This window comes from Amblyraja radiata, chromosome 2 (assembly GCF_010909765.2).
Source record: "Amblyraja radiata isolate CabotCenter1 chromosome 2, sAmbRad1.1.pri, whole genome shotgun sequence".
NCBI lineage: Eukaryota > Metazoa > Chordata > Chondrichthyes > Rajiformes > Rajidae > Amblyraja > Amblyraja radiata.
In genome coordinates, this window is record NC_045957.1 from 142,354,139 (window position 1) to 142,370,447 (window position 16,309).

Below are 16,309 nucleotides of genomic sequence, written 5' to 3' on the forward strand. Positions count from 1 at the left end.
CTGCTTTTCAGGTGGAGGTAGCTGAAATATGAACATTGTCCGGGCATGCCGTAAGATATCTTGTGTTCATTAGAAGCTGGTGGGGCCTTAACTTGATGGGTTTCTTTTAAGAGATGCAGCACCTCTGACAGCACTGGACATTTTTATTATTGTACAATAAATCTCTGATAATCCAATGTGCTCAGGATTTTGGTGCTGCCGGACAGGTAGATTTTCCAGACATTTGGATGGTATTTCTAATTATAAAACCCTGGCTCACTTTTAAATCACTTTCTTTAAAGCTGTTAGACAGTTTTGCCATATATAATGCAGCCAACTGAGCAAGATTAAAGAAAGATTAACACAAAATTCTTGCTATTGAGGGAGTGCAGCGTAGGTTTACAAGGTTAATTCCCGGGATGGCAGGACTGTCATATGCTGAGAGAAAGGAGCAGCTGGGCCTTGTACACTCTGGAGTTTAGAAGGATGAGAGGTTATCTCATTGAAACATATAAGATTGTTAAGGACTTGGACACGCTAGAGGAAGGAAACATGTTCCCGATGTTGGGGGAGTCCAGAACTAGGGGCCACAGTTTAAGAATAAGGAGTAAGCCATTTAGAACGGAGACGAGGAAACACTTTTTCTCACAGAGAGTGGTGAATCTGAGGAATTCTCTGCCTCAGAGGGCGGTGGAGGCAGTTTCTCTGGATGCTTTCAAGAGAGAGCTAGATAGGGCTCTTAAAAATAGCGGAGTCAGGGGATATGGGGAGAAGGCAGGAACGGGGTACTGATTGGGGATGATCAGCCATGATCACAATGAATGGCGGTGCTGGCTCGAAGGGCCAAATGGCCTACTCCTGCACCTATTGTCTATTGTCTATTGTCTAAAATGCTGGAGTAACTAAGGGGGAGGAGGGTCAGGCATCATCTCTGGACAAAGGGAATAGGTGACGTTTCGGGTCGAGACCCTTCCTCAGACTGATGTTGCATCATGTTACCTATGCATCCCTACTTGCACCACTGTACCGGTCCCCGACCCGGACTTCCATGCAGTGATCCGGGAGGCATCAAGTAATCCGGGAAGCATCCCTGTCCACAGCCACGGTCCGTCTGGAAGCTTTCTGGCCTCACTGCCCGCGGGAAAATTGGCTTGGTATAAGTGTAAATTGTCCCTAGTGTTGCAGGATAGTGTTGATGTGCGGGGATCGCAGGTCAGTGCTGACTCAGTGGGCCGAAAACCTGCTTCCATGCTGTATCTTTGAACTAAACTAAAAAAAAGACCTACTCATGTCATTCCAATGTCATAACAGGGACATTTGCAATGGAAGCCAGCTGCAGCCCAGCTTGGCAGCCTATCTCCTTGTTTTTGTTCTACCTGCAAATATGGATACATTGGGAACATAATGAAACATCACCCTTCCACCCCCTCCTCCAACCCTGACACCCTAATTATTATTCCAAAATGTTTGTTCCAAGCAGTTTGGGATCTGCAGAATCTGGACCATTATGCACCTAAACCTAGACAATAATGTCCAGGATACTCTCTGAGCTACACTATGCTACATATCCACAATCTCCTGCCTCAAGCTCTCTCTGTGCCACAGCCGAGCGTAATGCAGGATTCATAAACACTCTTCACAAAGTTACCAGCGTGCTGGAATCCACCCGAAAATTTGGGATGGCACATTGGGTTGCAAATGCATCAAAGTCTTTTAATGGGGGAAATGTTTATATTTTGTCACAGAACTGCTGCGATTTATGAGCAACATTTGAACCTATATAGCTTTTTTTGGTAAAATAACATTATCACTAAGTACAAAAAACACTTCCCGTTGCTAAAATGAACACACAGGAAGAAACATTCCTCCATGTTACTCTCCCAGTTGTGTTGATTCACCAATGGCTATTGTTTAACACGGATTAATGCTGTTTCTTCGTATCAAGAGATTTCACTCAGTCTTCACAGATTAAGATGCCTGACCCAATTTTACACATCAGGTATTTAGCCACAAATCCTCAGAGCCTTCCAGCAGTTTTGGGATTGTTTTTGCATGAATGGCAATATTTAAAATGTATACTGATGGATGAAGCCTTTAAACTTTTTAAGGAATAAAAGATTATATGCTTCACTCCAGTTAGGTTGTTTTTGAGATAGCATGCTTTTCTCTCTTTTTCAAAAGATTCCTTTGTTGAAATTGTCGGCTCTTCTTTGGATCAAGACAGATAATTTCAAATAGCCACCCAGGCGAACACAAGTTTAGTGGTTGAACTCATTTAATGTGGAGGCCTAGAGGCCTATCAGTATTCATCACTCTACGAGAGAACTTTGTTTGTTCAGGGGAAACTACCCAGATCACAATCTGTCTGATGTAAATTTATGGGAAAGACATATTGCCTTAAGATCTATTATTAAATGTTGCTGTTTGAATGAAGCCTCCCAAACTCGTACCCATTTTCCACGGAACACTTTGTACAGATCCCTCTAATCTGATTATATTCCTTTGCCAAAGCAATAAAATGCCTCCAATCAAAGTAATTATTGTGACAAAAAGTAATCTAAGATATCTCGTTATTCTCAGCCCGCCTGCGGTCTTTCACATGGTTGGCTGCACTATCCTCAGGCAAAAAGCTTGTCCTTTGGCTTGTCAAATCTAATCGTCACTCACTTAGCAGTGCTTAACGCGCCTATCCCACTTGGGTATCATTTGCGCGTCATTTACGTGACATAAACTACGCGTCACGATGCACGACGCGCAGGTGATGTGCGCATGGCGTGTATTACGTGCGCATGGCACGTGGTGAGGCGTGGTGGCGTAGGCAGTGATGCGCGGTCGCGTGCGGCGCCCCAGGATTTTAGGATTCGCAAAATCTTCGCGCGCCACCTACGTGACCCTCAAATGACGCCCAAGTGGGACAGGCCCTTAAGTTGCTGAGGCAAAAAGATCACGGATCCTAGTCCATTCTACAACCCAAGACAAAGCCACGATTAGGTCATAAAGTCAAGGGATAGGAGTAGAATTAAACCATTTGGCCCATCAAGCCGACACCACCATTCAATCATGGCTGATCTATTCTCTCCCTCCTAACCCTAGAGGGAGTGCAGAGAAGGTTCACCAGACTGATTCCTGGGATGTCAGGACTGTCTTATGAAGAAAGTCTGGATAGACTTGGTTTATACTCTCTAGAATTTAGGAGATTGAGAGGGGATCTTATAGAAACTTATAAAATTCTTAAGGGGTTGGACAGGCTAGATGCAGGAAGATTGCTCCCGATGTTGGGGAAGTCCAGGACAAGGGGTCACAGCTTAAGGATAAGGGGGAAATCCTTTAAAACCGAGATGAGAAGAACTTTTTTCACACAGAGAGTGGTGAATCTCTGGAACTCTCTGCCACAGAGGGTAGTCGAGGCCAGTTCATTGGCTATATTTAAGAGGGAGTTAGATGTGGCCCTTGTGGCTAAGGGGATCAGAGGGTATGGAGAGAAGGCAGGTACAGGATACTGAGTTGGATGATCAGCCATGATCATATTGAATGGCGGTGCAGGCTCGAAGGGCCGAATGGCCTACTCCTGCACCTAATTTCTATGTTTCTATGTTAACCCCATTCTCCTGCCTTCTCTCCATAACCTCTGACACCTGTACTAATCAAAAAATTAATCTATCGCTGCCTTTAAAATATCCACTGACTTGGCCTCCTCAGCCTTCTGTGGCAAAGAATCCCACAAATTCATGAGAGGAATAGGTCAGGTAGATGCACCGAGTCGCTTGCCCAGAGTAGGTGAATCGAGGACCAGAGGACATAGGTTTAAGGTGAAGGGGAATATATTTAATAGGATTTTGAGGGGTAGCTTTTTCACACAAAGTGTGGTGAGTGTATGGAACAACCTGCCAGAGGCGGTGGTTGAGGCAGGGACTATCCCAACATTAAAGAAACAGTTAGACAGGATTATGGACCAAGCGCAGGCAGGTGGGACTAGTGTAGCTGGGACATGTTGGCCGGTATGGGCAAGTTGGGCTGAAGGACCTGTTTCCACACTGTATCACTCAATGACTCTATGACTCTATGATTCTCAAGAAGCAATATAGACAACATCGATGAAGATGTAATATTTAAGGTCAGAGTTAACCAAAGTTCTTAAGAAGGAACTGCAGATGCTGGGAAATCGACGGTAGACAAAAGTGCTGGTGAAACTCAGCGGGTGCAGCAGCATCTATGGAGCGAAGGAAACAGGCAACGTTTCGGCCCGAAACTCTTCTTCATAGAAACATAGAAACATAGAAAATAGGTGCAGGAGTAGGGCATTCGGCCCTTCGAGCCTGCACTACCATTCAATATGATCATGGCTGATCATCCAACTCAGTATCCTGTACCTGCCTTCTCTCCATACCCCCTGATCCCTTTAGCCACAAGGGCCACATCTAACTCCCTCTTAAATATTGCCTATGAACTGGCCTCAACTACCTTCTGTGGCAGAGAGTTCCAGAGATTCACCACTCTCTGTGTGAAAAATGGTTTTCTCATCTCGGTACTAAACGATTTCCCATTTTATCCTTAAACTGTGACCCCTTGTCCTGGACTTCCCCAACATCGGGAACAATCTTCCTGCATCTAGGCTGTCCAACCCCTTAAGAATTTTTTTCAGACTGATGGAGAGAACCAAAGTTCCGCCTGTTCTCTCAAAGGAATGTGAAAGATTTTGAAAGATTGCAATATTTTGAAGTTTGAAGTTCTGAAGTAGTTTTTCCAAATTATCAATATTTATCCATCAACTATTAACTATAAACAGATCATCAGCTCATTGCTGCACTAACAATTGTAGGATTTCAACTCACACAAGTAGGTCCTAAGTACAGTAGCACTTTGACACATTCAGACATATTCATAACTTCATTAGTCATAGGAACAGAATTAGGCCATTCGGCCCATCGCCTCTACTCTGCCATTCAGTCATGGCTAATCTATCTTTCCCTCCCAACTTCATTGTCCTGCCTTCTCCCCCTAATCTTTGACACCCTTACTAATCAATAACCTGCAATCTCCACTTTAAAAGTACTCACTGACTGGTCACCTCAGTCATCTGCGGCAATGAATTCCACAGATTTACCGGCTTCACATTAAAGAAATGTAGGATCTCATTTGGAAAATAACTTCTCTTTCCTTGTTGCACTATTAAGATTTAATGTTGATTTAAATTAGCAGAAGTCAAATAGCTGATCTGAATTTCTATCCTTACCTGGAGTCTTGGGGATGCTTCCACCATCGGTAAGATACGAGTCAGAAGACAACTTATCCATTTCTACTGCATGGCCATTTGATACCTTTTTTCTTGAGGAATCACCGGAAGAGAATCGCGTCTTTAAAGCTTTATCCTGAAAGCTCTTATATGCCATGTCCAAAGACTTGGATCTTCTGCGACATATTCGACTGCTGGGAGTGGAGGATTGATCTTGCAACGTGACAGGCCCAAATGGGTCTTGGCAGATCTGGGTGCTTTTATCCCCTTCGGTCTCTACTTTACTTTCCGAGCCGCTGACATGTGGATCCTGCTTTTGGTTCATCTTTTCACTGTGTCTCTTGGTAAATATCCTTAAGTTTCCATTACTGATCACCTCAGTTTTATGCTCCAACACCTCCTCAGCTATGGACCCCTCGGAGTTGAAGCCCAGTTGCATCGGATTCTGTAAAGCCTCCATGTACGATTTCCTAAACAAGCGTCTTGTTTCGAGGTACATTGAATCTCGCCGCTGCTTCCTCTTTTGACAAGGGCTGCTCAAGTCTGTGGCAAAGGTTAAAACTTTCGTAGTAACCCTGGTCTCAGGGCTGGGAACCACCAACACTTCATTGTTAACTGTCGGGGCCTCATCAGGAAGTGGAGTGGGTTGAGCTAAATTCAGTAAAGGGATTATGTCAGTGCTGTCAAAACTTGGGCAAAACAATGAGTTGTCTCCTTCATTCAACCCCTTGGCAGCTTCCTGTTTGATGCAAGTTCCAAAAGGTTGCATGTTCTCGGACAGGTGGATCCCACAGTCCATGTTACCCTCCGAAATTGCTGTTTTTTCCATTGGAACCACTGCTTCAGTGGGACTGCAGTGATCCGGCAGGTTGTTGCTTTTTGTCATTTGCGGCATCTTCTCCGTGGCAGCCGCGATCTGGTCGCGGCGGTTTGTGCCGGAATGTGAGTTGGCCGGCTCGGTTTTGGGCCTGTTGACAAACACAGGGTTAATGACGTTCTCCCAGCGCACGCGGAGGACAAGCGTGCCGCTCGTTAAAAGGCAGCTGTGCAGGGAAAACTCACGCTCACGGCTCACATTCTCCAGAAACTCCGCGGTGAAGAGCTTTGCATAGACATCCTCGGGAACAAGGACCTCTTCCACTGACTGCCCATTTGCGGAAAGGCATTTCAGCACCAGTTTTGCGGATTGGTTCCCCTGTGGTGCTACCTGAATGTAAAAGTCTCCAGCCTTGAGAGGGACCTTATGGAGAGATGTTAACTGCACCACCACCTTTTCATGGACACACAATGGCCAGCCTTCATGACGGAAGATGACGCCTGCATACCTGGCCTACAAACAAAAGGAAATCAATGTTAATGGGCATAAAGCCAAATACTTTCGATTTGTTCATAAGCTCATAAATTCAAAAGTGATAGAAGCAAAATGAGGCTATTCATAGAAACATAGAAAATAGTTGCAGGAGTATGCCATTCGGCCCGAGCCAGCACTGCCATTCAATATGATCATGGCTGATCATCTAAAATAAGTACCCCATTCTGGCTTTTTCCCCATATCCCTTGATTCCCTAAGCCCTAAGAGCTAAATCTAACTCTCGCTTGAACACATCCAGTGAATTGGCCTCCACTGCCTTCTGTGGCAGAGAATTCCACAGATTCACAACTCTCTGGGTGAAAAGGTTTTTCCTCATCTCAGTCCTAAATGGCCTACCCCTTATTCTTAAATTAGGCCCCTGCTTCTGGACTCCCCGAACATCAGGGACTTTTTTCCTGCATCTACCCTGTCCAATCCTCCAAAAATGTTATATGTTTTTATAAGAATCCCTCTCATCCTTCTAAATTCCAGAGAATACAAGCCTAGTTGACCCATTCTTTCATCATATGTCAGTCCCACCATCCCGGGAATTAACCTGGTGAACCTGCTACACTCCCTCAATAACAATAATGTCCTTCCTCTAATTAGGAGACCAAAATTGCACTCAATACTCCACATGCAGTCTCACCAGGGCCCTGTCCTAAACTCAAATCCTCTTGCAACGAAGGCCAACATGCCAGTGGCTTTCTTCATTGCCTGCAGTACCTGCATGCTTACTTTATTCATCACATCAAATCTACTCCACCATTCAATCATGGTTGAGCTACCTTTTGCTCTTAACCCCATTCCCTTGCCTTCTCCCCATAATCCCTGACACCCATACTAATCAAGAATCTATCTATCTCAGCCTTAAAAATATACACTGACTTGGCCTCCACAGCCTTCTGTGCAAAGGAATTCCCCATATTCACCATCCTCTAACTAATTAAATTCCTCCTCATCTCCTTCCTAAAGCAACGTCCTTTAATTCTGAGGTTATGACCTCTGGTCTTAGACTCCCCCACTCGTGGAAACATCCACTCCAAATCCAGTCTATCCAGGCCTTTCACGTTTTATATCCCAGAAAATGTTCCTTCACCTCTTATTTACCCAGTGCAGTAGAATTATCACTTCAACAGAATGAAGGAACTGAAAAGTGATTACTTAAGGTCATAAGGTCATAAGCGATAGGAATAGAATTAGGCCACTCGGCCCATCAAGTCTACTCCACCATTCAATCATGGCTGATCCATCGCTCCCTCCTAACCCCATTCTCCTGCCTTCTCCCCATAACCTCTGACACTTGTAATAATCAAGGACAGATCTATCTCTGCCTTAAAAATATCCACTGACTTGGCCTTTACAGCCTTCTGTGGCAAAGAATTCCACAAATTCACTACCCTCTGACTAAAGAAATTTCTCCTCATCTCCTTCCTAAAAGAATGCCCTTGAATTCTAAGACTATGACCTTTAGTCCTAGACTCTCCCACTAGTGGAAACATCCTCTCCACATCCACTCTATCCAAGCCTTTCACTATTCTGCATGCTTCAATGAGATCCCCCCTCATTCTTCTAAACTCCAGCGAGTACAGGCCCAGTGCTGACAAACGCTCATCATAGGTTGAGCTACTTATTCCTAGGATCATTGGTGTAAACCTCCTCTGGACTCTCTCCAGAGCCAGCACATCCTTCCTCAGATATGGTGCCCAAAATGAAAGTCCCAGATGATTGATGAGTGAACTATCCAATCATTTCCATTCTGATCAAGATTTCAGATATTCATCCATAATGTCGAATAGCTTTGATGTGAATAATCTAAATGAGCATTGGGACTGTGACAAATTTAATGCAATAATTCCTGCATTACAATTCTGACAAACATCACAAGTAGTAAAGTGATTTGTGATATCCTAAAGTCATGAAAACATAACTCTTTTCTTAACGATAGCAGATGAATGAATTGGAACTGGAATAGACATGAACTTGAGCATAAGATAAATTATTATATATAAGACATTTCAACTGCACTTGAGATTGGTTTGTGGCACAGAAACAAGTTGAATGCAGATTGTTCTTATAACTAACACTGACTAGGCTGGATTCCCAGGAATCAAGAACCATTAGGAGAGGAGCAACAAGGAACTGCAGATGCTGTTTTACACTGAAGATAGACACAAAATGCTGGAGTAACTCAGCGGGTCAGGCAGCATCTCTGGAGGAAAGGAATCGGTAATGTTTCGGCTCGGGACGGGTGAGGCGGGGTCGGATGTGGCGCTCCGACCCGACAGTCCCCTCGACCCAAGTACTAGCAGTCAAATACGGGACAAGGGCGGTCCCGTATGGGACAAACCAATTTAGCCCAATATACGGGATGTCTCGGCTTATTAGGGAACAGTTGGCAACCTTACCTCCAGCAGCCTACCTGAAAACTAAAACGTCATCTATGCATTCCCTCCTAAGATGCCGACTGACCCACCACACTTTATGTTTTTTTAATTATTGTCTATCCTTCCTTAACTTTAGTCTACAAAAGTTGCTTATTATTCTTGAAAAAGTGTCTATCTATAATATCATGGTGTCCTGAGCAAATGGCAAATATTTGTAGGGGAATACAATAAAGCGCAAACCAAAGGAAAGTCTATTTATTCGATGACTTCAGGATGCTTCAAATTACCTTATGATCATTAATGCTTCTTAAGGTGCAATCATTGATGTCATGTAGGAAAGAAAATAGCCAAATGACCTACATCAAGAAGCGAGAAGGGGAAATAAGTTAGATAGACACAAAAAGCTGGAGTAACTCAGCGGGATAGGCAGCATCTCTGGAGAGAAGGAATGGATGACGTTTCGGGTCGAGACCGTTCTTCAGACTGGTTAGGGATAAGGGAAATGAGAGATATGCGTTGAGCTATGCGAAAAGAAATGCATTGCTTTCTTTTTAATGATGTATAAAGATTAATTTTCCAGTTCTGGGGGCATTGCCAATTGACCCTTTGACTGAGGGGGGATGAAGGAAGTTTGGTTTAACATGTCAACAGAAAGATGGAGAATAACAATCATTGCATGCAAACTCACTGCACTCTAGCTATTTGTGTGATTCTCCAGGCGCCAGCTGGGTCATTGCAGTTAGCAGAATAGTTAGTCTTTATTTCCACAGGGAAGGAGAAAAAAGGAGAGGGGTCACCTACATCTGACACCATGCATTTTCTCTCGGCTATCTCCAAGGCAGCAAGGGAATATTCCACTTTGTGAAGTGACCAGAAAACCATAAGGGCACAAAGTGGCTTGAAATGTCACCGAGCTAACATGAGCAAACAAAGGCAGGATTCTCAAATGGGTTTTGTGTTTGTGAAATGTGCGGGGAAAATACAACAATGCGGGGGAGGGGATAATGTTTACCAGAAATTATACAGTGCAATAAATTGTGTCAAGCAGTTCACTGTTGAATCGGTAAATAAACAAAAATAAAAATAACATCAAACCTTCCTCGCTCTCAAGAAAAAGAGATATCCAGTTTAAAAAAAAATCATTTTCTGTACCGACAGCACCAGAGATCAGGATCGAACCCGGGTCTCTGGCACTGTGAGACAGCACGCTACCAGCTGTGCCACTCTGCCAACCCAACGACAGCCTACCCAACAATGAATCATAGCCAACAATTTGTTTTTTGTAAACTCCAATTTCAGAAAACCATTCAGATAATCCTGCAGATATTTTGGTAATTTGATAGTTTATATTCCCCTCAAGCAATAGTGGGTTTACTCCGCCTGAAACCTATTGCTGTTACTTTCATCTTGTGAAGCAAGTTGGATGGGTGAAAGCATGCTTGAGTGGTTAAAAGTGGTGACAAACACATTTACTTAAAGACATTCTTGCCATAGAGGGAGTACAGAGTTCCTTTTTTTTTCCAAAACAACAAACTCATAAGTGATAGGAGTAGAATTAGGCCATTCGGCCCATCAAGTCCACTCTGCCATTCTATTATGTCTGATCTATCTCTCCCTCCTAACCAAATTATCCTGCCTTCTCTCCATAACCTCCAACACCTGTACTAATCAAAAATCTATCTATCTCGGTCTTAAAAATATCCACTGACTTGGCCTCCACAGCCTTCTCCGTGGCAAAGATTCACCACCCTCTGACTAAAGAAATTTCTCCTCATCTCCTTCCTAAAAGAACGTGCTTTAATTCTGCGGCGATTACCTCTAGTCTACGACAAGGTTCATTTTACCTCAAGACAATTCCATATTTATTTTACGTGGTGCAGCTGGTAGGGCCTGTCCCACTTGGGAGACATTTGCGCGACTGCAGAGCGTCAGTGACTGACTCCCCGTAAAACCGTCAAGTTGCGTGACATACACGCTGACGTATGCTGCCATGCGGGTGATGCCCGGTTAGGGGTGAGGCTGTAAAATATTCTTCCTTCAATGCATGGATTTTAAACATTAATAAATTAAATTTAATACAATAAAATCAATTGTGCAAATGAAAAGATGTCTGCGTCGTTCAGTTTTATTTATAGATGTATTGGTCCGCTTCCAGATCCGATCACCGTCTTTTCACAGGGATGGATTCAGTGAGTGTGGACTGAACTCCCCTCTCCCCTCTTCCCCCCTCCAGCCCCCATCCCTCCTTCTCCACTCTCCCTATCCTTCTCCCCTCCCCTCCACCCCGCTTCTTCCCTTTCTCCCTCTTCCTCCCTTCTCCCGCTCCACTCTTCTCCCCCTTATCCACTACACCCTCCCCTCACATTCCCTTCTCCCCCTCTCCCTCCCTTCTCCCATTCTCCAATCCCCCCCACTTTCCCCAACCACCCCCCCCCCCCATTTGTGGACCCAGCCTGTGACTAGCGTTCCCCCGCACACTATCCCACACACTCTAGGGACAATTTGTACAAACCTGTGCGTCTTTAGAGTGCGGGAGGAAACTCAAACCCTAACCCTAACCCTTGCCCTAGCCCTAACCCTAAACCTAAGCCCAACCTTAACCCTAGCCCTAAACCTAACCCTAACCATAACCCTAACTCTAGGTTGATAGGCTTGGTATAAGTATAAATTGTCCCTAGTATGTGTGGGATAGTGTGTGGGATCGCTGGTCGGTGCGGACTCGGTGGTCCGGAGGGCACTGTATCTCTGAACTAAATGTGACATAGGGGCCCCAGGGGTTGGACTCGAACCCCCAATGCTCTGCCTACTCCTCATGGGAACTAAACTGTTGGCCACGAGTTGTCCCAGAGGCAGATCTCTCTCCCAATGGTCTCTCCAAACCCCCAGAGGCAGCGGACTTTTCAACAGCGTACGGCAATGTTGTCAATGTACCAGTGCCACCCACCTGCTCCGGCCACTGAGTCTAAATGCCCACCACCCATGTTGAAGTAAGGCGAGGGGGCGGGGGGGGGTAGATGGGGAGGTTGTTCCCAAAGTCTGCATTTATCCCATAGTCAATGTTACTAAAACAGATGATGTGGCCTTTGTGCAGTACTATTGGTGGGATCTAGCTGTCGCAGGCTGGGTACACAAATGGGGGGCGTCGGGGAAAGTGGGGGGGGGGGGGTTGGAGAATGGGAGAAGGGAGGGAGAGTGGGAGAAGGGGATGTGAGGGGAGGGGTAGTGGATAAGGGGGAGAAGAGTGGAGCATGAAGAAGGGAGGAGAGGGGAACGCCCCCCATTTGTGGACCCAGCCTGTGACAGCTGAATCCCACTTAACAACCCGTGGCCAACAGTTTAGTTCCCATGAGGAGCCGGCAGAAGCTTGGGTCAGGACTAGGGTTAGGGTTAGGATTAGGGTTAGGGTTATGGTTAGGGTTTGGGTTTCCTCCCACACTCCAAAGGCGCACAGGTTTGTATAAATTGTCCGTGGCGTGTGTGGGATAGTGTGCGGGGGATCGCTGGTCGCAGACTGGGTCCACAAATGGGGGGGCATCGGGGAAAGTGGGGGGAGGGGGGAGGGGGGAGAATGGGAGAAGGGAGGGAGAGGGGGAGAAGGGGATGTGAGGGGAGGGGGGGAGTGGATAAGGGGGAAAAGAGTGGAGCAAGGAGAAGGGAGGAAGAGGGGGGGGAAGGGAGGAAGTGGGGGGAGAGGGGAGGGGAGAGGGGTAGGGGGGAGTGGAGAAGGAGGGATGGAGACAGGAGAGGGGAAGAGGGGAGAGGGGAGTTCAGTCTACACTCATTTAATCCATCCCTGTGAAAAGTTATAGAGACGGTGATCGGATCTGGAAGCGGACCAATATATCTATAAATAAAACTGAACGACTCAGACATCTTTTCATTTGCACAATTGATTTTACTTCGGAGTCACGTGAGTGACTACGTGAAGAACCCCGCCAGGACGCATGCGTGTCATATCGCTACACGCATTGCAACAAGTCACAGCAGGGGGAACGACGTTCCCCTTAGCGGCAAAAATTGAAAGTCGGGAACAGCAGGTAAGGAGACTCTGCGTTCCTTCCACTTACCTTACAGGTGGAGACATGGACCAGATCCACAAAGGCTGCGGAAAAGCTGGCGGGGGAGAATCGCGGAGTTGCGGGCGGCCGGCAGCAGCAGCCAACGGCACGCCAAACTCCCGTAATGGGAACAGCTGTGCCCGACTTCGATCCCGCACCGGCCACGGCCGGGCGGTAAAGCGAAGCAAAAAACTAACAGAGTCGTTGACTCCGATGAGTCCGACTCTGAATAGCCGCGAGCGGCCAGTGCCCGTGAGCATTGGGGCCGGTTGTAGCGGCTGGGAGCGGGGAACAAAGCAGCCGCGACGGCCAGTGCCCATGAGCATTGGAGCCGGTTGGAGCGGCTGCAGGAGGAACAGCTTCAAGCAGCCACGACGGCCAGTGCCCGTGAGCATTGGAGCCGGTTGGAGCGGCTGCTGGAGGAAATACTCCAAAGTGGCAGGCTCCGGGAGATGGAGGCTAGCCACAGTGGGCAGTTAGTAAGCCCCACAGCAGTACCTCTTGTGGGGCTGCACAGTGTTCTCCCTCATCAGAGGGGAGCACGGAGGGTCAATCCTGGGCTGACTGCAGGAACTGGAGCAGGAGCGGCTTCAGGAGTAGCGGCTTCAGGAGCAGCCGCGACGGCCAGTGACCATGAGGTGGCCAGTGCCCGAGAGCATCGGAGCCAGCTGGAGCGGCTGTTGGAGCAGGTAAGTGGCAGGCTCCGGGAGATGGAGACTAGTCACAGGGGGCAGCTAGTAAGTCCTACAGCAGTACATCTTGTAGGGCTGCACAGTGTTTCTCCCTCATCAGAGGGGAGTATAGGGGGTCAATTCTGGGCTGAACCTGAACAGGGGTGCAGAGCATACCCCTAGTGCACATGGGGTGCAAGAAAACCTATTGGAAGACACTTACCATCAGGGAACTGCAAAACACTGAATGTTCCCAGTATTAACCAGTGTATTTGAAAACATGGCAGGGCCAGGGACTTGAAACAACAGAAAGTTCTGAAAGTCCTAACAGCGGGAATTACGGGTTTCGCCCGCACAATAAACTAATAAGACATGACACAAGATCACCAGGATGCACTGGCTTTATTTTGCAACTACCAATACGAGTAAACAGCATTAGGAAGAAGTGCCATCCAACCGGCTTTAGACCCTAATTTGCAGGCCTATGCAAACCTGGAACCTCCAAACCACCAATATTACTATTTGGAGGCAACTTATCAAAACAGGTAAAAGAACTTGACAAAGAGGGTAAAACCCTGGGGCTCATTAAAGCAACGTCTAAAAACTACTTCCTGGGGAATGTGCTAATCCTCAACACCGACCCAACTACAGATCCAGACACTGGCACCTCAACGTCCACGGAGGATGCCGAAAAAGTAACAAACCTACTAATAGTAACCATGCAGGAAGGTGGGTCTGGTTCCTTACGAGGTTGGTGGGAGATTACAATTCTATCTGGATGCATGAAATAAATTAACTACCGACACTTATAATTTCAGAAGTATAGGGTTATACCATAGAATTTATACAAAACACAATCCTCCAGTTCAGCAAGTACCGAACCGAATGTTCGTGCTTACAGGCAAAGAAAAAAAAAAAGAAAAAAAATCAAAAGCGCATACTGAACTACAGTGCCCATATAAAAAAGGAGTAATGGAGGATATCCAACACGAATCACAGGAATCCGTGTCCAAAATCTTTATCATAAAATAGATGGTGGTTGCCACATCATCATGGATTTGACTAATTTGAATACTTTCGTATTTTATATTCATTACTAGATGGGAACCTTTGTTACTGCTAAGCAATTGATTCCTAGGTTACTACATGGCAAGCATCGTATTAAAAAATGCTTATTATACAGTACCCATTAGAGGTGACCACAGATGTTATTTACCACAATGGATCATCTGCGGTTCACCTTTAACACAGTTCACATGTAAGTGACTTGCCGAAAGAAAAGGTTACAGCCTAAATGGAGGCTTGCAGCAAAACAAAACCATCCATCAGACTGGTATCAAGAATAATTGGCATTATAGTGGCTGCGTTTCCAGCCACACAAATCGGACCTTTACATTATCAAAAATTACAGAGGGCAAACATTCGTGCACTCAAAAATTATGGGGGTCATTCTGACAGACCAATGAAGCTACCAACAGAGGCCACAATGGAACTAAAATGGTGGAAACATAACATTAGGCATTGTTCCGATCCAAACATTATCAGCTACCCGTCTATGGAACTACATACTGATGCCAGTGCACTTGGATGGGATGCTACCAATTCCATCTCCAGCTGTGGGGGAGATGGAATGCACAGGAGGCATCATTATTACAAACACTGGGCATAAACTACCAGGGAATGTTGAGTGCATTCCATGGCTTTAAGTCATATTGTTCTGGGTTATATCACCAGCATGTTAGACTACAAATTGACAACACCACCGTGGTAGCATATATCAACCATATGGGTGGAAACAAATCGACATCATGTGACAATCTGGCCAACACAATTTGGCAACACAATCTGGCCAACACAATTTGGCAATAGTGTATCCAGAGAGATATTTGGATATCAGCTACCTACTTACCAGGTAAACTGAATTTAGTGGCAGACAACAGGTCATGCTAATTCTATGAAAAACACTGAATGGATGTTGGATAAAAAATGTATTGCTGAAATTACAGCACGGTATGGAACACCAGATATCGACCTATTCGCATCCATGCTCTCACCAGTTATCGAATTATGTTCATGGGAACCAGAACCTGGGGCAGCGGCTACAGATGCATTTTCGCTGCATTGGGGGATTATTTATTTATGCATTCCCACCTTCTGCCTCATCAGTCGGGTATTTAGGAATATACAGTAGACTCCGCGTCTGATATTTTGATAGTACCCGATTGGCCTACTCAACCATGGGTCCCGGTGATACACGACATGGTTTTAGAACCATGCATCACCATCCATCATAGACCTAATTTACTGGTTCTTCCCACACAAGGGGTAGTTACCCATGTCATAATTATATAAAACCTATTAATTTATAGAGTTGAAAGCACCTCTACTACACCTGGGACTGACGGACCGAACAGTGGATATTATTTCAGCGGCCCACAGATAGTCGACCAAAAAACAGTACTTGGTGTCTTGAAGAAATGGGAAGTACTGTCACAACAATAAACATCACCCACAGATCTATGAACATCCCGTCTGTTCTAGAATTCCTGGCAAGCCTCCATTACGATGAGAGGCTCAGTCATAGTGCCATCAACTGCGCCAGAAGTGCTCTGTCAACATACTTGTGGCAA

General features: G+C 45.8%; 1 protein-coding gene across 4 annotated transcripts in view; it reads right to left on the reverse strand.

The window, feature by feature from the left end:
* Window positions 1–16,309, reverse strand: part of plekhg4b (pleckstrin homology and RhoGEF domain containing G4B) — a 250,110-nt gene that overhangs the window by 113,195 nt on the left and 120,606 nt on the right. For 3 of the 4 annotated variants that reach the window (XM_033016504.1, XM_033016498.1, XM_033016493.1), the window contains exon 3: window positions 5,213–6,542. In XM_033016504.1, the coding sequence (XP_032872395.1) occupies window positions 5,213–6,542 (1,330 nt within the window). The remainder of the gene's footprint in view (window positions 1–5,212; window positions 6,543–16,309) is intronic. The other variant, XM_033016509.1, reaches the window with a different exon arrangement.